We start from the raw sequence: 25,983 nt of genomic DNA, 5'->3' as shown, positions 1-25,983 counted from the left end.
TCTCAGCCCTTGAGAGCAGGTAGGTCTCTGTGAGTTTGAGGCCAGTCTGGTCTACATAGTGAGTTTCAGAACAGCCAGAGCTAGATAGTGAAACCCTCTCTCCATAAAAAGCAAAAAAGCTTTCTATTTATGAGTGTTTATTTAACATGTATGTCTGAGTTATGTACTTAAATATAAATATGCAATTAAAATATTTAAATTAAAAAATTTATTTTATGCACATAAATGTTTGCTTGCATATATATATATATATATATATATATATATATATATATATATATATGCATCACATGCATGCCTGGTGCTGACAGAGGTCAAAAGAGAACATCAGATCCCTTGGAATTTGCATTATAGACAATTGTAAACCACTTGGATCCTCAACAAGAGCAGCAAGTGTTCTTAACCACTGAATCATTTCTCCAGTCCCTATAATTTAAAATTTCCAGTGCTTTGTTTTTATATATGTATGTGTGGGGTCAGAAGAGGGTATTGGGCCACTTGGAGTTGGAGTTATAGGTAGCTGTGCATGCTGGGAACCAAACTTGGGTCCTTTTCAAGGATGGTATGCACTCTTTAACTGTTGAGCCATCTCAGCAGCCCCATCATTCTAAATTTCAATTTTTGTATTTATAAGAGGATAGAAATAACGGATAAACCCTCAAGATATCTTTAAAGAAAACATTGTTGAAACTTAGTCTCTTGTTTCTCCTTCCTATCTTTGAGTAGCCTGTTTATTTTAGGTGTGATAAGAGAAAACTAGGAATCATGGGAATGAGAAAGGCCATTATGGATGTATAAGACTAGACTGAGGAACAGTGTTCTGTTGCCTGTGATGTGAGCCAAGGCCTAAAGACAAAAAGCAGTTCATGTTTTCCCTTTTGGAAGCTTCCAGGAGTGGTGCGGGTAGTAGCCAGACATGTACGTCCCCTTTGCATATCATGAGTATCCTGCTAGTTCTGGTCATGCAGTTAAGTGTTAGCTGCTTTGCCTCTATGCCTCCCATCTAATATACACAGACACCCTGGCACCACACAGCAACCACTGACAGATGCCCCATTCTCCTACTGGCACCCACTTTTGAGAAGGCCTGTCTGCAAGAACTGCACTCATTCACATACTCCCTTGGTACTGGGCTCTGGAGTTGGCTGAAAGCACAGCAAATGGAAACAGATTCTACCTCTCAGGATCTGTGCAGAGTTGTTTGTAGAGACCCACTGAAGCATTTCTGTGAACAAAAAATGGAAGCAGTGTAGATGTCAAACAACACCATCTCCATTAAGTTGCAGATTATTCAAACACTTAAAAGATATGTGGTTGCTGGGTGGCAGTGGTGCACGCCTTTAATCTTAGCACTTGGGAGGCAGAGCCAGGTGGATTTCTGTGAGTCTGAGGCCAGCCTGGTCTACAGAGAGATCCACGACAGGCACCAAAACTACACAGAGAAACCCTGTCTTGAAAAACCAATACCAAAACAAATCAAAAAGAGGTATGTGGTTAAAAACCATGGCTTTAAAATGAGGTCATAATATGTTACATATGATATTATGTCCTGTGTACACACGATCTCCATTCTTTAAGTACACATAGTGTTCTTACAAGGAAAAGAGACCCAAAATAAATCAGATTGCTGACCACAGTATCTAGTTTTATTCTCTAGGCTGTGATGGATTTCCCTCCTGACTCCTGTCCCCAGCCCCTCCCTGTAGACCAGCTTGCCTACATACACACACTCAAAGATCTTAAATATTTTTAAACCCCCCCCCTTTTTTTTTTTTTTTTTTTTTTTTGAGCCAGCATTTCTCTATGTATCCCAGCCTGCCTGTCCTGGAACTGGCTTTGTAGACCAGACTGGCCTTGAACTCAAAAAAACACCTGCCTCTGCCTCCCGAGTGCTGGGACTAAAGGCATACATCACCATTGCCTGGCTAAGATCTTAAATCTTAAGTAAGAGGAAGCCTTGGGAACAGTGTTCTCAGCTTTCTGAGGGTACAACTCAGTATCCTTTTTAGGAACACAGAAACTGGGAGTGTGTGCAGTGGCTCTGAGGAATAACCAGTTGCCTGTTGTGATGAATCACACACAGCCTGGCTTGCAGATCCTAGGTATAAACTCAGGGTCTCTCCAGGACTAGCAAGTACTATATTTGTTCTTTAGCACAGAGTACCCAGTATTCACCTGCACATCCTAGGTACCTAGAATGGCAGGAGATTTGAGAATGAAAGGCCCTGTCACATAAGCATGGAGCATTTCCCTGACATCATTGGGGCCTGTAGACACCTAGGCGTCCTCATGGCTACTCTCCATACTGTTCAGTTCAAAGCCCCACATTGTGGCTGGGGCCTCAGGAACAGATTAGCATTGGAGACACTGAGGGGTTCCTGGGTTTTTGAGGCTGATTGTGTCCACTTAGTAGAGATGACAATGATGTATTCTTGCCACAGTGTGCTGTCTAGTTGTCAGGACAGAACTATAGTAAAGCATTTGGTTATTTTTTTCTAGCTTTTGGGCCTGTGCCACATTTGGAATGCTGGTTTTTCTTATCTTCCTCTCCAGGGTTGCATCTGATGCACCCTTGCCCAACAGCATGCCTTGATGTCCAGTGGGGTCATGGGTACAGGGAAGCTCTGGACAGGGAGTGGACAGCTGTGCAGGGTCACTCATTCCCATAGCAAGCTGTTGAGTCAGCAAGCCCTGGGTCTGTCCTCAGCAGAGGCCTGGAAGATTGTTTTATGGGAGGCTCCTGAGAGCTGTGTATCCTTCTCCCTGTGCTCTGATGAGTGAGTAGACTGTCCTTTTGGGGGTGGAGTGAGATGGTTGGTTGTGTGGGTGGGGTCAGGTGCTGATGTCTCTGCCACTGTCTTTCAGTGAACGAGTTCACAGTGATCAGGAAGAAGTTCAAGTGTCCCTACTGCAGCTTCTCGGCCATGCACCAGTGCATCCTTAAGCGACACATGCGCTCGCATACTGGAGAACGACCCTACCCTTGTGAGATCTGTGGCAAGAAGTTCACTAGGCGAGAACACATGAAGCGACATACTCTGGTGAGTGCAGGGTGCTAGTGGGGTGTGAGGCTGGGGCACATGATGAGCTGGCTTAAGATGTCCTGACAAGCAGATCAGGAGGAGGGTGCAGAATACCCAGGACACCCCCCAGTAATAGGTGCCTTTCAGAGGGGAATGTGGAACAGAACAGGGAGACCTAAAAAAAAAAAAAGAAGAAGAAGAAAAAAGCAAAAGGCAAAGAAGGAGAAGAAAAGAAAAAAAAAATAACTTTTCACTAGTTCTGTATTTGTTTTTCCTAAGTTCATGGATATTGTTTTACAGACTTACAGAAAAATTTAAGTGGGATGCTGGCACCTCCACCCAGCCTTTCCTATTCAGAGAGAACTGTGTCTTGTTTTTCAGCTCATAGGTGCTAAAAAGTCTTGACCGTGTGTGTTGCTGCATCTTCTTGAGTAAAGCCACATTCACCTTTGATTGAGGTTGTGTCACTCTGCCTGCTGTTCATCATAATTTCCTAAAAATGTATTTAAAATGTAGAAGCTTAGTTTGGTGTGGTAGCGCATGTCTGTAATCCCTCTGTTTTGGAGGAGGAGGCAGGAGGATGATAAGTTCCAAGACATCCTATGTACCGGGCTCAGATTCAGCTATATAGTGACATCTTGTATTTAATGGTGATGATGATGATGATGTACCATATGTCAGGGTTTGCATAAGAAAAGGGTCTATGTAGTTTAATCCTTTAGTTTCCTTTGAAAAAGTGGAGCTCTCTGCATTAGAGGCAGCTCTGTAGCCCAAACCACCAAGTACACCACAGCAATATCTACTGCCCTGACTTCTTGGCATGCAAAGGTGCCTCCAGGCACCTCCATAGGTGGAGACAGTGCTGAGAGCCACACTGCTGTATTTTCCCAGGATCAGGAAAGAGTGGGTTTGTACTGCTCTACAACACCATCAAGGGACTTAGCAGCAGATTACCATGAAATCCAGCATCCTTCTCTTGTGCTTCCTTCCTGGGCATGTCAGTTAGGATGGATGAGTGTTCTGATGAGAGGGTTCCCAAAACACCTTTATTGTCTCTGAACATCATAGTACAGCCCCTAGCTCATATGGTAGCGGCAGGCCACAGGAATCTTGGTGTTGTCAGCCTCCTCGGCCTGCTCTTGTCTAGTAAGAGTTTACACAGATTAGACACAGATCTTGCTGCAACTTAGTCTAAGTTATGTTCCTCCTTGGTAGAGAAAGGGGGGAACTCTGGGTTTAAAATGGCAAAACAAGGGCTTGGGGAGATACGTAGCTCAGTTGGTAGAGTATTTGCCTAACATACAGAAAACTCTGGGTTTGAACCCTTGTACTACGTAAAACCAAGCATGGTGAATCATATTTGTAATCACAGAACTGTGGAGGCTGAAACAGGAGTATTCAGAGTTTCAGACCAGACTGAGAGAGGGAGAGAAACACACAAACCAAAGAAACCAAAAAGGAAGTGCCACATTGTTGGAGATCTCTTTTCTAGAATCAAGCTTTCTGGGAAGCTTGTGAGGCAGGTACCTCAGCTCCAAGGGCCACCAGTTTCCCTAGTGACAATCCTTCCCAGGTCATGCTGTGGGCTTCTTAAGTTTTTCTCAGTTAGTAGACAGTTGTATTCAAGTCTTAACAACTTAGAGTACTGTGGAAGGCAACTCTGTTTGCAAGAAAGGTACGTTCAAAAGGAGGGGGTGTTCTGCGTGATCTTTGGAACTGCAGGCCTGAGAAGCCCAAAATGGGGAGGGTATCACTCAAGGCCCAGACATAGGACTACAGTGACATCTTGTGGGCAGATCTTTGTGAGTGGAGGAGCCTTTTCCCAACATGTGTACTGTTTATACTTGGAGAGCTGGCAGATTCAGAAAGGTGAGAACAAATTATAATCACCCCCTAAGCTCTGTGTAGCCTGTTCTCCAACAGGTCCTGGTGGCAGCATATGTAGGAAGGAGGGGAACCTAGCATTTGGGGAAGCTTCCAGCTAAGGAAACCTACTCTAGAGTGCTGATCTGAGAATAGTCCATCTGCGTATGGCCTGGGGCTGCCTGGCCAGGGATAGCTATGGTCTCCTCTGGGTTTCTCCATCCTCCATTTTTGAAGCTTAGGACCAGATCTTAGATGCAAGGAGGCACAGTGGAGCTGGCCAGGCTGAGAATGCCTATGGGTACTCCACAAATCCCATTTGCCTTGTCCTTGCTCATCTCTAGGAAGGCAATTCTGCATAGGGCAACTTTCTGCAGAGTACACTGGTTCCTATGCACACTTCCTCAGGTCCAGGCCTCCTGGGTCCCCTCCAGGATCTCCAGACTTTTGTCCTCAGTACTTTCAAGGCCCCTCTACTGAGTACTGTATCTTTCTGCCAAGTACTACAATAGGCAGAGCATGGCTGCTGTCCCTTCCTGGTTGCCATGTCTCTTCTGCAGACCCTAATTGCTAACCTCTATCCTTGCCTTTCAGTTGGGAGGGCAGAAGGAGTTGCCCCTTTTCATTGGAAGCAAGGTGCATGGCAGCCTGGCTAGGGCTCAGCTCCATTGCCCTGCTGCCAGGTTCTAGTCTGCTTCCCACCCACCATCCTGTGGGACTCCATGCTGACCCCCCATATTCCTCACTTGTGGCTCCCATGCTGCCCAATCCACCAATCTAGACTGGGCTTCCTGGAAGGCAGAGTCCACTTGCAGCCTCCAACCACAGCTGTGTATGGGCTCCCTGTCCTGGGCACTCAGCTGAGCAGTGTTGTATTTCTTAGCTCTGCATCACCTGGGCTTCCAGGCCAGCTCCTCTGCCAGTACAGGGCTAATGGTAGCTGGGTTCCGGAGCTCTAGGGATCTGATAGGAGCCTCTCAGCCTGCCCTGCAGGGAAATTTATAGGAAGGGTACGTCAGGCAGAGGGAGCAATATGACCAAGTGAGAAGTGTACCTACATACCATTGAGTGGGAGTACTTGAATATGGTTATGTTGGGACTGGCCTAGTTTGTAGTTGGGGACATGACACTGTTTACTCTGGTGCTTATAGCATCCGCTTAAGATAGGATGTTTTGCTGCCTCTAGTGATATTCCCCATGTTGGCTCCAGATAGATCTGTTACCTCCTTTTCCTAATAGGGATTGTCCCTCCTGCATCTCTTATGGCCTAGTAAAGATTGTGCTCCTCACTCCAGTACTTCACCCCTCCACTGACTGCTCTGTCCCTCCAGGTCCACAGCAAGGACAAGAAGTATGTATGCAAGGTGTGCAGCCGTGTGTTTATGTCTGCAGCCAGCGTGGGTATTAAGCATGGTTCTCGTCGCCATGGTGTATGTGCAGACTGTGCTGGCCAGGGTGTGGCCACACCACTGGACCATGGTGGAGGTGGTGAGGGCTCCCCTGAGGCATTGTTTGCTGGTGAAGGGCCATACCTGGAAGACCCCGATGATCCACGAGGGGAAGGTGAAGAGGAGCTAGATGAGGATGAGGATGTGGCCAAATGGAAGGACGACGTGGGTTTGACACATGAGGATGCACTGCTGGGAGATGACAAGGATGACGAGGACTCTCCACAGGGGCCCCGCAGCCCCTCTGGGGAACCTGATAAAGACTTTGCCTGGATCTCCTAGGGGCTCTGCTCTGGTGGGCAGGGTGGGTAGTGGCTGAATCGCTTTGTCCACCTGTGTGTGTCTTAGTGGGTCTTTACTTACCAAGGAGCAGGGCCATGCTGACTCCTTGAAGCTCTTCCTACAGGCCCTCCTCTGTCCTATAACCCTCCCCTCTTTCAGAAACTGGTCCTATGAGCTAAGAAGTGGGTGTGACTCCAGTGAATGGGGAGCACTAGGACTGAACACAAAGTGAGGATACAGTATGGGTTTAGGAAAAGGGAGAATGCCTACTCGCACCTGTCCAGGTATAAATGGAATCCCCAACAGGTGGGTCTAGATATAAGGGCAGGGCTGCACCAAGGCCTGGGCATGCTTCCTCAGGGTATCAAAGGAGCCCTTCGCTGTGAACCTGGCTAGGAATGCAAGATGACTCAGTGGCCAGGTCAGGGTCAGCACTAGTTAGGGTCATGAGGGCAATCCCCCAGCCCACCAGGTCTGAGTAGGTGTTGAGTTTCACATAAATACAAACTGCTCCATCCACAGCATTGCTCAATCTTCCACCCCCATTCTCCGTCAGTCAGGTTATGGGCTCTGGCCCTGTCATTTTGTCCTCTTGGTTCCTGCTGCCCCATGGCAGCTGGTAGAATCTAGTGAGCATAAAGCCCTGCAACCCTCTTACCTCCAGGCTTTGGTGCTTAACACAAAATGGCTGCAGATGCCTCTCTGGAAGCCCTAGGCTCCAGGTGCTATCTCTGTTGGAAGCAGCTACCCAAGTGGCAGGCCAAAGAGGAAGAAGGTTCTGTTCAAGAAGGGCCCTGTGGCTGGATGCTTTACGCTTTCAGGCCCACAGGGTTGAGTTGCAAGGGCCACAGCTCTTTGTTCTGTGTGCACTTTCTTTGAGAGCCCCACTGTGCACCCTGAGTTCTGCCTAAGCCCTTGCTGACCCCTCCTTGGACCAGATAGAGCTCAAGCTCCTGCATTTGTTGCTGCTAACAATGGAGGTGGGTGTTCCTAGCTGCAGTGTGCTGCTGATGCCTCCCTGCCTAGGAACCAAATTTTAAAGAAGTCAGAGACATTTTCAGGTGGTTACTACAGGCTACTTTGTTCTGAATTGTTTTTCTCATTTGACAGGACTCTACAGGAGTGGTTTCATTTAACTCTTCATCAAGCCCACTTTCTGTATTTCTAAAGGCCCTCACACTTGTTCTGTGAAAAGTGTAGGCTTCATTTCCATGGCTCTGAGGCCCAGAGAGGCAGCTGTCCACTTAACCTGCAGGGTAGACACAGATACTGCAGCCTGCCCTCTTCTTGAGGCCATTTCTGACAAACTATCAAGACATTCCATCCTTCACCCACCTCATCTCCCAAAGGCCCACTGCAGTGATGTTCAGTGAGTGAACACTCCGATGAGGTGCCGTGGGCTAACCTACTCTGTGCAAGGGCTCATCAGGCTACTAAGCATTAGGGCCAGTTCGAGAATTTTGTTTTTCCTTTCTCAAACACTAAGTCAAATGGCTTTTAGACATTTTTTTTTTTTTTTTAAAACTGGCTCATCTGTTCTTTCTAGGTAAGAGGAAGCCCCATAAAACTGTAATTTAGGTCCCAGTGGTTATACAGAGCATGTCACCTGGTAACATTCCCCAAGTACCAGCTGCCTGAATTACAAGAAGGAATCAGAGCTTTTATTGTTTTAAACAAAACAACAGTCAAGAGGAACAGGGCCAGGACTCTCTACAGAGTGTAGGAACCACTGTCTGAAAGCTGTGTGCCCCTCTACTCACTGCCCTCTCCTCTGAGGCATACTGGTTCTGGAGGACATTTCTGTCCAGTACAGTAGCGTAGCTAGACCCCCTTTTACCAACAGAACTCCAGGTCGAGACCGTCTAGCCTTGCTAGGCCCCTTGAGGGCTATCAGACTTAGTACCTTCCTCTCTCTTTCAAATTGCCTTTTCTAAACATTTTCTTATAAAATGCATTTGGAAACTAGACCTTTGCTACCACTGTCTCTGGGTTTTTCTATCAGTCCCTACTTCTCAGGCTGTCCTGCCCAGGACCCAGGACCTCTGGCTCACCTCCCAAGGCACCTGTGCCCTCCACTCTCAGGATGTCTTGCTCTGACTGGCCCCACTTCCAGACTGCCTTTGCTGTCCTTTCTGGGGGTTCCCTGTCAGTACCGCAGGGCACTTCCTTAAAACCAGTACTGTACCAGAAAACTAAGGGTCCTGGTTCTGGTCCCACCACCTTCCAAGTGTTTGCCATGTGACAGGCTTTGTTCTGGCTCAGTTTCCAATTGGAAAGTGGAATTCTAGAGATCCAGATGAATACATCCAACTCAGGAGGCATGGAGGGAAAGGACATATGTATTGAAGTTTTTTTTCTTTTTTAATGTGACTTTTTTTTATTCAATGTTCAAACTAATAAATATTTTTTTATGAAGAAAATGTAGATTACATTTCACATTTTGTATTTTTTGTGTGTGTCTATATTTTGGTGTTTGAAACACCAAAGTGGAAAATATAGTCCATGGGGTGGGTGTTGTTAGGGATGAGGTGGGAAAACAATACGATTTTTATATGGATCTCTGGATCTTGACCAGTTTGCATACTGAACTCTTGAGTTTTGGGGAACAGGACACTATAGGACTTGACAGGGACTTAACTCAAAAGACACAGCCATGCTTCCAACTTTGCACATCTTCCTTTAAAAACAAACAAAACAAAAACCTGAGAAAATGCAAAACTGGAACTTTTGCAATATTATGAAAGATAATCTTACTTTGGCTCATTCTATGACATGTACAACTCCTAAGAAAGCCATACTTAATGGTGATATTATTTTTTAGATCCTATTGTGTTTTGTATGTGGCTCTTTTAGAATCACTTGTAGTGAGGATGCTGTGTGTATGCTTTTCTTATTTATTTTTCAACATGCTTTCAATCTGTCAACAAAAAGTGGAAAAAAAAGGCAGTGTTTGAAGAGTGTTGATTTTTTTTTTTCTGGAGATAATCTATATTATATTGACTTTATATTAATTATTATAAACCTGTGTTTATACTGAAGATGTGGTTAATATTTGCAGAAGGCTTGTCATAATCAGTTGGTGGGGTTCACAGCCCTGTTGTCCTGCTTCTCTACAGCCACAGACAAGTAAAGATTACCTTCTCTACAGTGGTTCTCGCGATTTCTTGTCTGCCTAGGTGTGCTCCAGGTTGCCTGTGGGTTTTCTTTCTGTGATGGGATTAGTGTAGACATTCTTGCAAAATGATCACTTTAAATAAAATGGGAAATTGCTGCTCCATGCAGATGCCTCCTGTGTGGTTTCAAACAGTACCCTTTCTTGGATCTCAACCTGAATGCAGGTAGCCGCCAGCCCCTACTGCTTATCATTCATTCCCCATTACTCTCCTACTTTCATTTCTTTCCCCAGGAGACAACATTGGTTTTTGGAAAACTAAACAAACAAACAAACAACCCCCACAGTTTTTAATTTTTCTCCTTGACTGATATAGCCCAAACACAAGACACCTGAGCTTCATTAACATGGTAAAATGTCAGCCCCAGGGGGGGCCTGGAACCACCACTGTTAAATGTGGGCAGGAGAATACTCTCCCTGACACCTCTCAAAGTGCAACTTAAACAGGCTTTAGTAGAGCCCACTGACATCTTTGACAAGTCTGTGAGTGAGAGGCAGGGAGGCAAGCTGCCCCTGGAGCTAAAAGGACAACATGCAGTCTGGCTTTAGTGCAAAAGGCTGGTTTCTTCCAAGGCACTTTGAGTAGCCAGTCACTCCTCCATCTCTAGGAGTCCAGGGCCATCAAAGCCACCACAGGTTTGGTGTAGCTTCAGGCTGGGAGTGGAGAAAGGTCAGGCAGTAACATTATGGGGTAGGCTCAGTCCAGGAACTGCTGGTAGGCTTTCTTCCAGCGGCAGGCTGTGTACACAGGTCCCTGTGGTCCATGCCATACACTTTCCGGCACTTCTTGGCATTATCCCAGGGCTTCCTGGAGGGGCATACAGGGGGCATGGAGAATTGTCAGCTAAGACCTTTACCACCTAGTATATGCCCAGTCCCTCAACCTACACATACCTCAAGTTGACCCTAAGCTTAGCAGGCAGGGCTGGGATGTAGGCTTGGGTCTCAGTGGGCTATGGCTCCAGGTGGTTGGGGGCCAGGCATCTCTGGAAGGAGTCACAGGCCCTGTTCTGTTTCTCTCTAGAGTGCTCTGAGACCTGCCCCCAATCTTCATCTGTGGCCTCACCTTGCTGGTAGGCTTGGTCACTGTGGCATACCTGTAGAACAGCTGAAGAGCTGAGCTTGGGAGATGGAAACAAAGTTAGGGGCTCTGGCAGGTTGGGAAGAATTGAGGGCTCCAGTAGCTCTGAGAACTCCACATGAGGAAAGGTAAGTGGCATGGAGACTGGAGGAGACACTGGTGTCAGGCTGGACAACCTGTCAGTCAGTCAGCATGTCCATACCAACATCCAGCTCTGTGTAGGAGAAGTCCTCTTCCCATCATTCCATTCTGGCTCTGCCTGTCTCCTGCCAGGAACAGCAAAGTGAGAGCACAAATTCTGGCCAGGCCTGACCCCACCCTGACCAACCCCCAGTCCCACCGCACCCCAGGTGCACCAGGTGGATGTGTCTCTGCATCCTGGACACTGTGCTCAGCACCTTCCCACAGCTCTTCCACAGGCACTGGAACATGACCTGAATAGAGCTCTGGAGTGATAGGGGCCTAGGTCAACAGGAGTGATCCTGTCCAGCCCACCCTGGAGGGGATTTTCCCATACTTACCTTCCTTTTTCTCAGGGTGGCCTCCCAAACAGAAGGTGGGCTGCTTCTGGGGGCAGCGGGGGAAGATGGAGTGGATGGAGAAGACGTGGTTGGCTTCCTTCCAGGGCTCCAAGCCAGACTCTGCAGGGACACCCCATTCAGAAGCTCGGAAGGCTCAAGCTGCTTTGCAGAAACTGCTGCCTGCTGGCTCTCTCCAAGTCCCTGATTTTGAGTTGCCACGTGTTGAGGTGAGTCTTGAGGAGTAGGGGCAACTAGGAGAATTTGGCCTCAGAGACTTGGAGAGAAGCTTTTCTAAAACAGAAAAGGTAAGCATGCTTGGCATGGCCAGGAAGCAACATGGCCAACAAAGTGGAGGTACAGTTTTGGCCTCAATGAGGGTCACTCAGGGCCCAGATGTCTCTTAAGAGAGCCTGAGGCAAGCTTAGAAGGTGGCATATTAGGTTTGGGGGCACTGTTTACCCCATAGAGGCTTGGTGGCTTTAGTATCCTGGAATAACAGAAGTTCTAGACCCTGTCCATACTTAAGCATAGTTTTCTGAGTTTCACCTGGGCTGAAGGTTGCAGCTAGGGCCCCCAGACAGACAGGGCTGGTAGATAGGTTTGTAAGAGCTGGAGATGAGGTCAGGGTTCAACAAGTGCTCTAGGCTCCTCCCCTGGTCCAGCATACAGTTGCTGGACTTGGACACATGTGGGCATCAAGCTGCCTTACTACAAGTTCTGGGCAGGAGCCCTGGCTCCACCCCCAGCTCAGGTTGCAGAGCTGAAAATCCAGGAAGCATAGAACAGGATGGGGATGCACAAAAGGCCTGCATTCTCCATAACCTAGGCTGGTGCTGAGCAGAGGTCTGAAGGTCCAGCAGAAGGGGCGAGGGCAGCTAGGGCGCTCTCCTTCCTCTCTGTGTCTGTGTCTGTGTCTCTGTCTCTGTCTCTCTCCTCTCCTCTCCTCTCCTCTCCTCTCCTCTCCTCTCCTCTCCTCTCTTCTTTCTTTCTCTCTCTCTCTCTCTCTCTCTCTCTCTCTCTCTCTCTCTCTCTCTCTCTCTCTCTCTCCCCCCCCCCCTAGTCTTGGGCATTAGCCCACACCTCACCACTTCTGGCACTGGGATGTGATCAGAAGGCGTTGGGAGCATACTGAGGCTCCAGACTTGCTTCCTGAGGTCCACAGCCTGAGGTTCCTGTGGCTCTAAGAACTCCAAGACTACAAGGCCGCCACCTATGGAAGGGCCCTGAAAATAGGGGTTGGAGGGCTCCGTGGAGGAGTTGGCCTAGGGACCTCAGACTCCATCTCAAATCTGTTTGGCGCCCAACTCCCACACCGGATGCAGCCTGTGTGGACTACACGGCCCCGCCCTAGCCCCGCCCCCTGCTCCGGTGGCAGGAAGCATCTGCTTGGCCTCTCAGCTCCACTTGGCCTAACCCACACACACTGGCCGGCCTACGCAGCACCCCCAGCTGGCAACGCCTTCAGGGCCCAAAGTTTGTGCAGCCCTGATACCATCTTTGCAGGGAAAGAAACTTTGGCAGTGCCCTTGCGCACTGGTACCTGTGGTGGTGTGGGCACAGTAACCAGCCTGGCGCTGACTCATGCCCTCTGCATTCAGGCAGAGTCGTGATCTGCAGCCCCCTAGGTTCTGGAGAGGCTATGGACCCTAGGTCCTGACCCTGAGAGTGGGGCGGGTGACGTTCACAGACCCGACCCAGTTCCGGGGGGCGCTCGGCCTCCACAGTCGTCTGGAAGCCTATGTTACAGAGGTAAGGCTCAACTCTCCAGACTGTGCCACAGGCCAGGGCCAGGCCAGCCAACCCCCACCCAGAATCCAGCCTCCACCCACAAGACCCACAACTGCCTGACGGACTACACCCACTACGAAGCCCCACCCGAGGCAAGCACCCTAAGTGGTCCGTGTCTGGCCCTGCCCCGGTAGTGGAGGGGCTGGCTCAACTCAGGCTAAGCCCAGCACACTGCAGCCTGAGGGCTGGTTTTCCCAAGGGACTAGGGTAAGCGCTGAGCTATCAGGGTTAGGAAAGGGCTGCACTTTTCTAACCAGCCTCCTAGGAGCAAGTTACTCTTTAATGCCTGCCTGTCTACCTCTGCCTACTTATGTAACCTCAAGGGATGGTGGCAGAGGCTGTAGGAGGATCTGAGAGTCCAGATCTCACATTTCTAAGTGGACATGCTGTCCCAGACCTTTCAGCCTGGGAAACCACCACAGCAAAGGGCTTGTTTGCCTTTCTTCCCGCCCACTGACTTCTGAGTCTCACAACCAGGTCATGATATCAGGGTCCTGGGACCAGGTATGAGGAAACTCTCCCAGAGGTCAGAAAGGGACATCTATAGCCCTTTTGGAAAACTCCCACTCCAATCTTCCCAGCTTTCAAAAAAAGCAACTGAGAGCCAATCTTATGTGACAGAGATTTAATTAGGCCACAGGGACTGGACCTGAAATTTGTGCTGTCAGCTGTGGGGGTGGAAGGACACAGAAGGATCTGCAATCAAACCCTGTTGAGGCAGAAGCCTTGGTACCCTTAACTATGTCAACTCATGTTAATAAACAGGATGTAAGGCCTCAACTTCTCAGGGGCCCATCTCCCTGATGCTTTCATACACATTTTCTAAGGGATCTTGGTTCATATCCTGGCCCCTGAGAGTGATGGCCTCATATTCCACATCAATCCCAAAGGCCAGAACTGCTCTCCCACCCTGGGGGGCCAGCTGATCTGTGTCAGGTCTTGGGTCTCTCCTTTTAGGCTTGCAGACCCTGGAGTACAGGAGATCCATCTGGAGAGAGGAAGCAAACCCAGGGAGGGCTTAGCATTGTCCTCTGTCAAAGGTGGGCTCAGTCCCATCTACCCTACCCTACCCCAGCTCACTTTACCTGAGTAGTTGGGATCACCTTAGCCTTCTGCTGCAATTCTTGGTAGCCCTGCTCTGTCTCTTTGCGCTTCTGGATGCAGGCATACTCGGCCCCAGGCCCAAGCTTGGCACAGCTAATGGTCAGCTGTGTTCCAGCCCATACCACAGGGCTAGCAGCCAGGCTGGCCCTGGGAATCGAAGCCAGCCCCACATTGGAATAAGTGGCCTCGGGGCTAGTAGAAGGTGCAGTTGCAGGGGCAGCAGGAGGGGCCCTGGGCAGCTGCCGAGGTGGGAAGGCAGAGGGAGTTACTTGAGACCTGGTGCTGCCCCTGGATACCTCCAGCCAGTGTGGATGCAGGAGATCCATGCTAGCAGGCCGTGGGGCTAGGGATAAAATCAAGGCAGAGGCCACTGAGGGGCTAAGGAAACAGGACTGGCCTCAGTGGGTTGGCCCTACATTTATGGCCTCCCAGGAACTCACCTATGCTGCAGCGTGGGCCTTGGTGAAGCTCATGCAATCTGGTGTCAGACTTGCTGAGGGAGCAGAGGTGGGTCTGTCTCAGCAGTGACTAGGGACAAGGAAGGCTGGTTGATTTCCTGTTGTCCTTGCCCTGACCCCAGGAACAGTCTGGCACTCACCATTTCCACTGGTATCAAACTGCCCTGTAGCCCAGTTTGTTGCCTTTGAGCCCGCTTCCTGGGGGCAAGAGTGCTGTTAGTCCAGTAGGCAGAGGAAGGTGCAGGGGTGATCAGATGCTGGCCCAGGCTCAGTGTAGAGGCACATGCAGAGCCCTCATATGGACTTCTCTGTTGTGACTTCTGACTTTGAGCCATGCAGGAGGAGGGCAGACAGAACCCCAGGCACATACCTGTGGCAGGCTGTGCACAGTGCCCACAGCCAGAGGAGCAGGGAGAAGCATCCCAAGACCCAGAGGGCTAGTGGGGCTGAAGGCACTGGTGGCCTCATCTTGTAAAGCAGGGAAGAGGGACCTGAGGACAGAAAAAATGAGCGCTGGGGGCTGACTGAGGAACTAGTGCACACCTGCAGCTCTACTTGCAGATCTTGCCCAGCTGGTGGGGTCTTTCTCCCTGGTTGACTCAGCACACCGGAAACCCCCAGGCCTTGTGTTTTTGCCCTGCCCCACTGATCCTTCTCTACCTAGGGTTCCTTTAGTTATCAGAGATGGCTGTGGAAATGGAGGAGCATGGCCAGGGGCAGCTATGACCTGAACAAGGCTATATACTGTACTCACTGTAGCTCAAACCCATTACCTGGGGGGAATCTCTGATATCACTCTGACTTTGAGCCACAGACCACAGACCTCACCTCCAGCCACCACTGCCCAGGAGTGACCCCTTGTGTCAGGTGATGTTCCTAGACTACTCACTACAGAAGCTAAGCAGTTGGGGGTGGGGGGAGAGTGCTGAATAGGAAGAGCTGCTATGAAGGCAAAGTATCCCCACCCTACTCCTCCCTTCCCAGGATCCCTGCTTTTCCTAAAGTTGCCCTTAGAAGAACTGATTAGGGGCTCACCTAAGAGTTCAGGATGAGCAAAATGAGGGAGAACAGTCTTCTGAGGTAAGGGCCTGTCTGTTCAAGCTTGGGGTGTAGGCATCTTACACAGAGAAGGCTGAGTTCACTAACCTGGCTACAGCCAAGTCTCAATGGCCTGACCAGGCAGGACCTATCCCTCCCAGACCCCAGGGCCCGGAGAGGCTTAGGAACTGGCCCAGGATGGAGAATGGGACAGTACTTACCAAGGCCACTGTGAGCTGCTTGGCCCTGTCTAGGACAGCCAGGAAGGTCTTTGTGGGCTGCTGGTGAGCTCCTCACCTCATTTCCGGTGTATCTGAGCACCTCCCAGCAGCCACACAGCTCTTGCTCCCACAGTCTCTGCTCACCTCCTCACGTCTCATCATGACTATTTGCTACCAACAGGCAATTATCATAAAACTAACACAGTCCCCTTTACCCCAATGAGGCAGATACCCGGGTATTAATGAAGTGGACAGAGCAGGTCAACTGGATGGATTATCAGTGGCAGCCAAAAACCAGAAATGAACCCCAAACCCACTTGAGTCAGGCCTGCCTGCTTTCATCACTGATAGTGTTCCCCAAAGGTGTTTCTATCTCACATACCCTACCTGTCTGTGAGTACTAGGCACAAAGGCCACCCTAGGATCTTAATCACTTGGTCAGAGAAGAGGGAAAATGCTCCTCTCTTGGACTCTTGGACCGTAGACAGAGGCAGTGGCCTCATTTTGTAGCCTCCCACAGCCCACCTGTCTGTTGCCAGGACCCTCAAAGATGCATTTGTCCCCAGAGATCCTGAAGCCAGCTGAGTCTCCAGTGAGAGAAATTATGATGAGATCACTTTAATGTCCTCACTAAGGAGATACCCCAAGACACTGGTAAGTGGGCTTGGTGGGTAAATAAGTGTTCAAAATCAACCCTGACATCCCATATCTACTTGGTAGTGTTCATACATTTTAGGCAGACAAGGCTGAATAAGGGACAGCCTAGGAAATGGGCTGGTCCTTCTTTCAAGTGCTGTTTAGGTGTCAGGGTGATGGCTGTCTTTTTGCCAAGGCAGTTGGGTCCCAGGGCTCTATCCACAATACAGGCAGGGCTGCTAGAACTCTGTCATCTTCCTGTGAGTATCTGCCTTCTGCTGTTCCCTCTGTAGGCCGGCCTCCTGAGCACGCAGCTGACCCAGCTTCCGCTGGGCTCCTTCCAGCTTCTCCTGCAGATGGGCCGTTGCCATGCTGTGCCTAGGGAGAGCCTGCTGGTCAGCACTGTTTTCTGGCTCCCCACTACCAGGCCCCCAGCTGCTGTGGCCAATTCCCGTCCTCCAACACTCAGACCACCTCAGACTCAGGGGCTACTGTGGTCAGGTGACCTTTAGCAGGTATCCTGTGGGCACAGCCACTAGAGCCCACACTGCCTCAGTTGGACCCCACACATACCGGCCAGCATTCCGGGTTAGGGCCTCCTGGATGCCCCGGATGTCCCGTTGGGTCCGCTCAATCTTCTCCTCAGTCTGGAAGAGCTGCAGACTCAGAGCCTGCCTGGCACTTTTGCTAGCATGATACATGTCTTTGTTCCTTCTCCCTGGAGTATCCACCCCAGCATCTGGAGTCCCAGATGCCTGGCTTTGCAGTTTTTCATTCAGAAAGTCAAACACATTCCGAGGGGGTGGGCGGGCCTCGGGTCTACCACCACTCCTCCGACATCTTGGAGGCCTATTGGTCCCAGCCTGGCCTCCCTTCGTCTTCTTCTGTAGTATCTCTGTGCACTGGTCCAGTGATTTCCCTCTAGGCAACACCACGGCATGGATGGGCTCCACTCGGCCTTCTGCATGCCGACCCAAACCTGGGAAAGACAGGGCCTTGTGCTACCTCTGCCAGATTCTTGGGCTGTATTGAGGCATCCCTCCCGTCTCAGGGCAGCACACACTCACCCTTGCCAAACTCATAGCCCATCTTGATGAGGAGTTTGGAGCCAATGCCCCGTGTATGTACCTCCCAACCGGCAAAAGCAGAACTGCAGGTCCCAGTGTCCACTGTGTTTGGTTCCACCACTGTGGGAGACAGAGGACTCAAGTAGTGGGTTCCAGTGAGTGTTACCCAAGGACTCAGATCCTAGGAAGGGCCTGATCTCCTGAATGTCTGGTACCCTCAGGTTTTCCAAGCATGCTGTGGTTACTCTTGGCAACTCTGCCTGGACACATGGCTCTACTGTAACCAACTTCACTGTTTCAGCTTATTTATCTGCTGCTATGGATAGGAGCTCAGAAACTACCAATTCACATCACAGCTTCCCTGAGACATCTTCCTATCTTCATCCTAACCAATTTCTCAGGAGGACTATACATTACCTAGTTTCATTTCCTGAAATCTCTATTTTACCTAGACACATTTTCCATCTGCCAAGATCTCTTCTGCCCTACCTACCAGGCAACCAAGCTCTAAATCTGAGAAGCTATCTGAAGAAGAAAGCCTTCCTACACTCTACATTCAGTTACTTCCTGTGGCTTGCTGGCAGATCTAGCACCCACATTCCCTTCTCTCTGACACTGTGATGCCACCTTACTTCAGGGAGTTCCGACTGTTACATATGATTGTGGTGTCTGTTTCTAAAGGCAAAAGCTAGGTCTTGGGTCTTACTCAGGCCCATCACACACTCTCTGGTCCCTCAAGCCCTCTCCTGTAGATTACTATGCTATGTATATTCACTACATCACTTGTTCTACAATTATCCTAAAAGCTAAGTGCCTGTCTAGATTATCACCAATCTGCTCTACTCCCTCACCATCCTGGCTTTTGGGCACTGATTTCTGCCATACCTCTGGCATAGCCGGAGTCACTTGCATCACCACTGTCTGAGTCAGATGATTCTGTAGCCTCAGTGCGCAGAGGAGGCAGGATGCCGTCACCCTCTACCACAGCCTCCTTCAGCAGCAGTGAGTCAAACTTAACAGTATAGTAGCCATTGTCCACATCTAGAGTGATAGAGGCAGGTTGTAGGTTAGCAGCTTTACAGGCTGGGCAACCAGTTAGGAGCAAAGTGAGAAACAGGAAGGAAAAGGGCTTGGGGCAAAGGCAGACTTGCTCCTTTTGAGCCCAGATGAAGTTAAAGCCCAACCCAGAGGAAGTGGAAAATGGCTACAACAGTGAAGATGTTTCAAAAAGGGTCCCACCAGGTAGGTCCTTGTAGGCAATCTTACCAGTGATCCGTGCTGGGTGCCAAAGGCCATCCTGGTGCTTGGCCAAACATGCAGAGCCAGCCTGCAGTAAGCTCAAGTCTGGATCCTGGAAGGGACGCAGCTCATCCACAGAGACCACCTGCCCATGGGAGAACCTGTAAATGAAACCACAGGAGACAGTGGCTTAGACATGGCCTACCAGGAGCAAGTGAGCCCAGAAGCATAAAGACCATCAACAGAGCACTGCCTATAATGGAGTGAAATTCAAGAAGTCAAGACAGGTACACCAGCAAAAACATCTACACTTTCATACCTATGGATTTATGCACACATTTCTCTCTAACACACATACATATTCAAATATTCTCATTCATATATGAATGTACAGGTACTCTCACACTCTCAGCATATACATATATCTACACTCATATATACCTGCATATCTATATATACAATATTTCTCACACACATGTATGCACATACTACCATATAGCTATGCACACTAAACACACATGTACATAGGCATATGAATGCATAGAATGAACCCACACACATACATATACTCTCACAACACATATGCATGCATGCATACATACTAAACATATAAACAAATAGAATGTATCCATATACATACATAAACCCTAAAACACACACACATATGTATACACACTGTAATTTTCTCTCTTAGGACACACAGGGCTACTTTGGGGAGATGGCCTGTGTTTCTATCAGCTTCCTAGGTTAGGGTGACAATGTAGCAGAGTCTTGTGTGGCCTCTCACCAAACATGATGCTCTTGACACAAATATTCAAGGCAGATGTGTTGGATGTTGGGATACACTGAGTCTTCCCTGGGCATGGGTACTTGGAAGGCCAAGGCAGGGTGATCATGAATTTGAGGCTAGTCTGGGCTACACAGAGATCCTCCTCAAAACTTGAAAAACTAGAAGAAATTAGTTACAACAATGGTATTGTGTCTTTTATACATCAGTGCAGCTGTAAAATTAAAACCAAAACCAAATCTGACAGAAAACGAAGAGGAAATGTGGAGACACAGAAGATTGCAGCCATGAACTTTGCCAAATAAAGGCATGAAAAAGCTAACCACCACCAACTACTACATGCCATCATTTCAGACAGGAAGTTGTTTTAACCCCAAAAGGGCATCTGAGGGGATTCACTCTAGGATAGCTGGGGGTTCTTCCTATGCAGTAATGAGTAGGTAGGGAAAGAGGGAGATGAGACAAAGAAAAGGTCAGAACTTGCCATAACTCATACCAACAGCCTCTGCTACCACATGCTCAGGCCAGGATTCCAGGAAATACTTTCTCACACCAACTATCTTAGACAACTATTTAGACAGCTAAATGGCACCAACAGCTATAAGACTGTGCCACCAAAGCACAGTAAAGACTGACTAGAAAGTCCTGTTCAACTGAGAATTGATGACCAAAAGGATGTACTCAAAGGGGTTTATTCCGAGTTTGACCCCTGGAACTCAGAAGGCAGAAGGGAAGAACTGATTTCCACAAGCTGTCTGTCCTCTGGTTTCCATGCTCTCATAGTGGCACTTGCATGCCTCCATATGAAATAAATACGTATTTTTAAAGAGGGCTGGAGAAATGGCTCAACAATTAAGAACATCATCTATTCTTACAGAGGACTCAGGTTCAGCTCCTAGCACCTACATGGCGGCTCACAACCATGAGTAATTCCAATTTCAGATGATCTGACATCCTCTTCTGGCCTTTGCAGGTACCAGGCATGCAAGTGGTGCACAGACATACATACAAGCACTCATACACATAAAAACAAAAACAACATCGAAACATGCTTAGGATCAGAAGTTTTTCCAACTTGTATTTAAAAAAAAAATATTAGTGGTATCATATTAGTGCTCAAAGCTTTGGATTTGAGGGGCTAGGAAGCTGACTCAGTGGGTAAGAGTGCTCACTGTGCAAGTGTGAGGACTCAAGTTTAAATCCCCAGTGCCCACATAAAAAGCTGGATGTAGACTTGAATGTCTAGAACCCCTGTGCTTTGGGGGAAAACAGAGACAGGATGATTGTTAAGAGTTGCGATCCTAAAAAGCTGAGAGCTCCTATCTCAAGGGAATAAGGAAGCAGTGACAGGATACTCAGTGTCCTCCTCTGCTTGCACACACAGAGTTTTAAAAAAAGTTTTAGGCCTTGGAGCATTTCAGATTTTGGATTATTTGGAATATATGCTCCACTTGTATACTTTTCTACCCAATAAGTGATTCTAAGAAATAATTTTAAGGAAGTAATAGTGTTTGCAAATATTTAGCTATTAAAATTATTTTTTCATTTTTAAAGATTTATTTAATTTTAATTTATGTGCATGTGATTGCTTATCTATATGCATACTACATGGGTGCAGTGCCCTCAGAGACCAGAAGACGGTACTAGATTCCCTGGAACTAGAGTTGAGTATGGCAGACTTCAAAGCAGATCCATAAGTGCATACACCTTCAGTCCCAGCACTGGGAGGCAGAGGCAGGCAGATCTGTGAGTTCGAGGCCAGCTTGGTCTACAGAGCGAGTTCCAGTACAGCTGGGGCTACACAAAGGAACCTTTTCTTGAAAAACCAAGACACGCAAACCCACTTGTACTTGGTAAAACAAAACACCAGTCTACAAATCCAAGACACTTATCGTCTTGGCTACTGTTCTATTGCTGTGAAGAGACATCGTGACCAAAGCAGCTCTTATAAGCATTTAGTTGGGGATGTGATTACAGTTTCAGAGGTTTAGTCCATTATCATCATAAAGGAAAGCAGACAGGTATATCACTAAAGCAGTAATTGACAGCTTACATCCTGATCCACAAACAGCAGGCAGGCAGGCAGGCAGACAGACAGACACACAGCCTGGCTTTTGAAATCTCAAGACCCACCCCCAGGGACACACCACCTCCAACAAGGCCACACCTACTCCTTGGCAAAGAGTTATCAACTGAGGACTAACCATGCAAATGGGGGCCATTCTTATTCAAACCACTACACTTACTGAAGCCCCAGTGGGATAAACACAAAAATCACATCTAGATAAGTCATAAACTGGTAAGGAAAGCCAAAGACAGAAAACCTTAAAAATAGCAAGAGGGAGGGGGGTGTTCTTCACATATAAGGAAATAACAATTTGACAGATTATTTCTCACTAGAAACCATGGTTGAGGATGTAGTTTAGGAGTAGAAACATTTGTCTAGCATGTGTGGTGTTGCACTCAGAATGGAGTGTGTGTGTGCATGTGGGAGAGGGGATGCTGTCTAAAGCCATTGTAAATTATTTGTGAATAACTGGAACAGCTCAGTGGCACAGCACGTATCTAGCATGCACAGGCTCTGAATTCACTCCTCAGTATCTCCCATCCCAGTTAAAAAATTATAAAAAGGAATTAAATAGAAATCCTGGAGTTAAAAAAGTATATTAACTGAAATGAAAAGTTCTCCAGAGGAGTTGAATAGTCAGAAGAAACTTGTTTTTAAGAAAATCTCAATCTTTCAATTTTACCAATAAAGACTCGAGAACCAGATGTTGGGGTCAAAGCCTGTTAGCTCAGAGAGGCAGAGGTAGCACCTAGCTGACTGACCTTCCTCCTCCGCTGACATCCCAGAAGCCTTCTCCTATGTTGTCTTAAAAACCTTCTCAACCTAAAATGTCCCTTCCTTCCAATTCTTGTGCATCTCTCTTATCCTCTTGACTCCCTCTTACTCTCTATCGTTTTTTCTTAATAATCCTATGATCACTTCCTGTCAACTGGTTGCTTGCTCTTGCCTCTTGACCTATGGTTGATTTTACTTAATTCTGTTTACAATATTCAAGCAGAAAACTCTTAGTTAAAGGTGTGTGTTAGGGAGAAACCTGGTGCTAGGGAAATCTCTAAGAATCCATGAAGATAACACCAACTAAGACTCTTAGCAATAGTGGAGAGGGTGCCTGAACTTACCTTCCCCTATAATCAGAGTAGTGACTACACTAATTGTCATCACAGAACCTACATTTAGTAACTGATGGAAGCAGATGCAGTGATCTACAACCAAGCACTGGGCTGAGCTCCTGGACTTCAGTTGGAGAGAGGGAGGAGGGATGACAGGAGCAAGTGAGGTCAAGATCATGATGGGGAAAACCACAGAGACAGCTGACCCAAGCTGGTGGGAGCTCATGGACACTCACCTGTCAGCTGGGGAACATGCATGGGACTGAACTAGGCTCTCTGAATGTGGGTGACAGTTATGTGGTTAGATCTGTTTGGGGAACCCCTGGCAGTGGGACCAGGACTTATCTTGGGTGCATGAAATGGTTTTTTTGGAGCACATTCCCTAGGGTAGGATACCTTGCTCAGCCTTGACACAGGGGGGAGGGCTTGAACTTGCCTCAACTTAGTATGCCAGACTTTGCTGACTCCACAAGGGAGGCCTTACCCTCTCTGAAGGAGTGGATAGGGGGTTGGGATTAGGAGAGGTAGGGAGATAGGAGAAGGGAGGGAGAGGGAACTGGGATTGGTATGTAAAATTTAAAAAAAAATTTTTTTTAAACTTTTTTTTTGTTTTTTCGAGACAGGTTTTCTCTGTGTAGCTTTGTGCCTTTCCTGGATCTCACTCTGTAGACCAGGCTGGCCTTGAACTCACAAAGATCTGCCTGCCTCTGCCTCCCAAGTACTAGAATTAAAGGTGTGTGCCACCACCGCCTGGCTAACAACTTTTTTTTTTTTTTTGGAGCTGAGGATCAAACCCAAGGCCTTATGCTTGCTAGGCAAGCGCTCTATCACTGAGCTAAATCCCCAAAAACAACTTTAAAAAAAAATTAATTAATTAAAAAAAAAAAAAGAAAAGGTGTGTGCTAAGGCTGAGCCACATCACAATTAGGAATATGTTTTTCCAGTAACTAATGCAGTCTCGGGGTACAGTGTGATCAAATACCCTGCAACATAAAATTGAACTTGAAGACAGGGCTACAGTATGTATCAAACATGAAGACTAGAAAGAAAAGAAAAAGAAAAGGGAATAAAGCTCAGGGGACCTATGGGTATACTACCAAGCATCATGTAAACCAACACATGCACAACTGGCGTTTCTGAAGAAGAAAGAGATAGCAGCAGAATAATATATAAAGAGATATTTTAGTGGTTGAGAACACTTGCTGCATGAGCATTAAGACCAGATTTGGATCCCAACACCCATGTAACAAGCTGATATCCACATGTAATTCCATTTCCAAGGGGAACAGAGACAGGAAGATCAATGGGGCTTGCTTGCCTGTCTAGGTTAGAACATACACATAAGCTCCAGGTTCAGGAAGAGACCCAGACTCAAAGGAATAGGCAGAGTGATAGAGTATATCTGATGCCCTCTTCTGGTCTCTGACATATGTGTAGGGTTTATACAGCCCTAGGGATAGAACCCAGGGTTTCATGCATGCTAGGGAAGCATTCTTATCATTATGCTACATCCCCAGTCCCAAAGATGCAACTTTTAATAGGAATAATACACAGATGTGAGTTTACACAGGATCAGGGTTTTTTTGTTTTTTGTTTTTTTTTAAATTATTGAAGCTAAATTGGTAGTGATTCAAACTATTCTGTTATAAATTTAAGGTATTAACCATATACTAGAGTAAATATTAAGGAAATAAATAAAGGTGCTGGAAGGATGGCTCAGCAGTTAAGAATACTAGTTGCTCTTGCGAGGACATAGGTTCAATTCCCAGCAACCAATGGCAGCTCACAATTGTCTGTAACTCTAGTTCCAAGGGATTGATGCCCTCTTGTGGCCTCTATGGGCACCAGACACACAAGTGGTGCACAGATACACATGCAGGCAAAATATCTAAATGTAAGTTAAATAATAAAAAAGGAAAATAAAAAGTATGCAGAAAGGCCGGGTGGTGGTGGCGGCGGTGGCGGCGGCCCACGCCTGTTAATCCCAGTACTTGGGAGGCAGAGGCAGGCGGACTCTATGAGTTCGAGGCCAGCCTGGACTACAAAGCGAGTTCCAGGACAGCCTTCAAAGCTACACAGAAACCCTGTCTCAAAACAAAAACAAAAACAAAAACAAAAACAAAAACAAAAACATGCAGAAAAGTGAACCAGTAAGAGGAAAAAACAAAAACAAAACAATAAAGCTAGTAATAAACAAATGACAGATAAACAAAAACATGTAAGATACACAGAACACAAATATCCTTTCTCCATAGTCACTACTTTAAATGTAAGTGGGTTAAACATTAAAAGGTATAGATTAGGTGCTAGAGATGGCTCAGCAGTTTAAGAGCACTGGCTGTTCTTCCAGAGGTCCTGACTTCATTTCCCAGCAACCACATGGTGGCTCACAACCATTTACAATGGGATCTGATTCCTTCTTCTGGTATGTAGGCATATATGCAGATAGAGTATTCAGATACATACATAAATAAATAAATCTTTAAAAGAAAATGGTGGAGATTAAAGAAATATATTTATTTTAAAATTTTTATATTTATTTATTTATTTATTTATTTGTTTGTTTGTTTGTTTGTGTGTGTGTGTTTGAGACAGGGTTTCTCTGTGCAGTTCTGGCACCTGCCCTGGATCTCACTCTGTAGACCAGGCTGGCCTGAAACTCACAGAGATCCACCTGCCTCTGCCTCCCCAGTGCTGGGATTAAAGGTGTGCGCCACCACCACCCGGCTAATTTTTAATTATGTGTACCTCTATGTGTGTGTGTGTCCATGTGTGGACATATGCCTGTAAGTGTAAGTGCTAACAGAAACTAAAGGCCTTGGATTCCTTGAAGCTAGAGTTACAGGAAGTTGTGAGCCACCTGACATGGGTGCTGGAAACCAAACTCAAGTATTCAGTAAGAGCCACATGTGCTCTTAGCCAATGAGCTAGCCCTTGTAATACATTTGTGCGTGTGTGTGTGTGTGTGTGTGTGTGTGTGTGTGTGTGTGTGTGTGTGTGTGTGTGTTTAAGAAAAGGTGTCACAATGAAGTCCCGGTCAAGATCCTCCTGCCTCCTCCTTCTAGCTGTGTACAACTA

The 25,983-nt window shown here is 47.5% G+C and overlaps 3 protein-coding genes across 8 annotated transcripts in view; 1 reads left to right on the top strand and 2 right to left on the bottom strand.

Moving 5' to 3' along the window:
• Positions 1-9,010, top strand: part of Zbtb46 (zinc finger and BTB domain containing 46) — a 109,706-nt gene extending 100,696 nt beyond the window's left edge. For all 4 annotated transcript variants that reach the window (XM_036184732.1, XM_036184730.1, XM_036184733.1 and 1 more), the window contains exons 4-5: positions 2,866-3,041; positions 6,218-9,010. In XM_036184732.1, coding sequence (XP_036040625.1) covers positions 2,866-3,041; positions 6,218-6,616 — 575 coding nt within the window. In that variant the 3' untranslated portion in view covers positions 6,617-9,010. The remainder of the gene's footprint in view (positions 1-2,865; positions 3,042-6,217) is intronic.
• Positions 9,011-10,053: 1,043 nt separating this feature from the next.
• Lime1 (Lck interacting transmembrane adaptor 1) lies at positions 10,054-16,527 on the bottom strand. 2 transcript variants are annotated; one of them, XM_036183054.1, is made up of 9 exons: positions 15,111-16,527; positions 14,881-14,938; positions 14,723-14,810; positions 14,264-14,625; positions 12,476-14,166; positions 11,391-11,510; positions 11,072-11,135; positions 10,683-10,885; positions 10,054-10,596 (listed from the first exon to the last, which is right to left on the bottom strand). In XM_036183054.1, the coding sequence occupies exons 1-5, from the start codon at positions 15,206-15,208 to the stop codon at positions 13,963-13,965; spliced, it is 810 nt and encodes a 269-aa protein (XP_036038947.1). In that variant the 5' UTR covers positions 15,209-16,527; the 3' UTR covers positions 10,054-10,596; positions 10,683-10,885; positions 11,072-11,135; positions 11,391-11,510; positions 12,476-13,962. The 2 variants fall into 2 exon arrangements, with proteins under 2 accessions (XP_036038947.1, XP_036038948.1); XM_036183055.1 differs by having other exon boundaries at positions 10,683-11,135; positions 15,111-15,231; positions 16,000-16,527.
• A 74-nt stretch (positions 16,528-16,601) lies between these two features.
• The window catches only part of Zgpat (zinc finger CCCH-type and G-patch domain containing), a 28,365-nt gene continuing 18,983 nt past the window's right edge, over positions 16,602-25,983 (bottom strand). For both annotated transcript variants that reach the window (XM_036183052.1, XM_036183053.1), the window contains 5 exons: positions 18,969-19,102; positions 18,588-18,743; positions 17,703-17,822; positions 17,209-17,614; positions 16,602-17,013 (listed from right to left, as the gene is read on the bottom strand). In XM_036183052.1, coding sequence (XP_036038945.1) covers positions 16,875-17,013; positions 17,209-17,614; positions 17,703-17,822; positions 18,588-18,743; positions 18,969-19,102 — 955 coding nt within the window. In that variant the 3' untranslated portion in view covers positions 16,602-16,874. The remainder of the gene's footprint in view (positions 17,014-17,208; positions 17,615-17,702; positions 17,823-18,587; positions 18,744-18,968; positions 19,103-25,983) is intronic.

The sequence above is a fragment of the Onychomys torridus genome, chromosome 4, assembly GCF_903995425.1.
Source record: "Onychomys torridus chromosome 4, mOncTor1.1, whole genome shotgun sequence".
NCBI classification, from domain to species: Eukaryota; Metazoa; Chordata; class Mammalia; order Rodentia; family Cricetidae; genus Onychomys; species Onychomys torridus.
The sequence above is the reverse complement of the archived record's forward strand: the minus strand, read 5'-3'. Positions and strand labels throughout refer to the sequence as shown.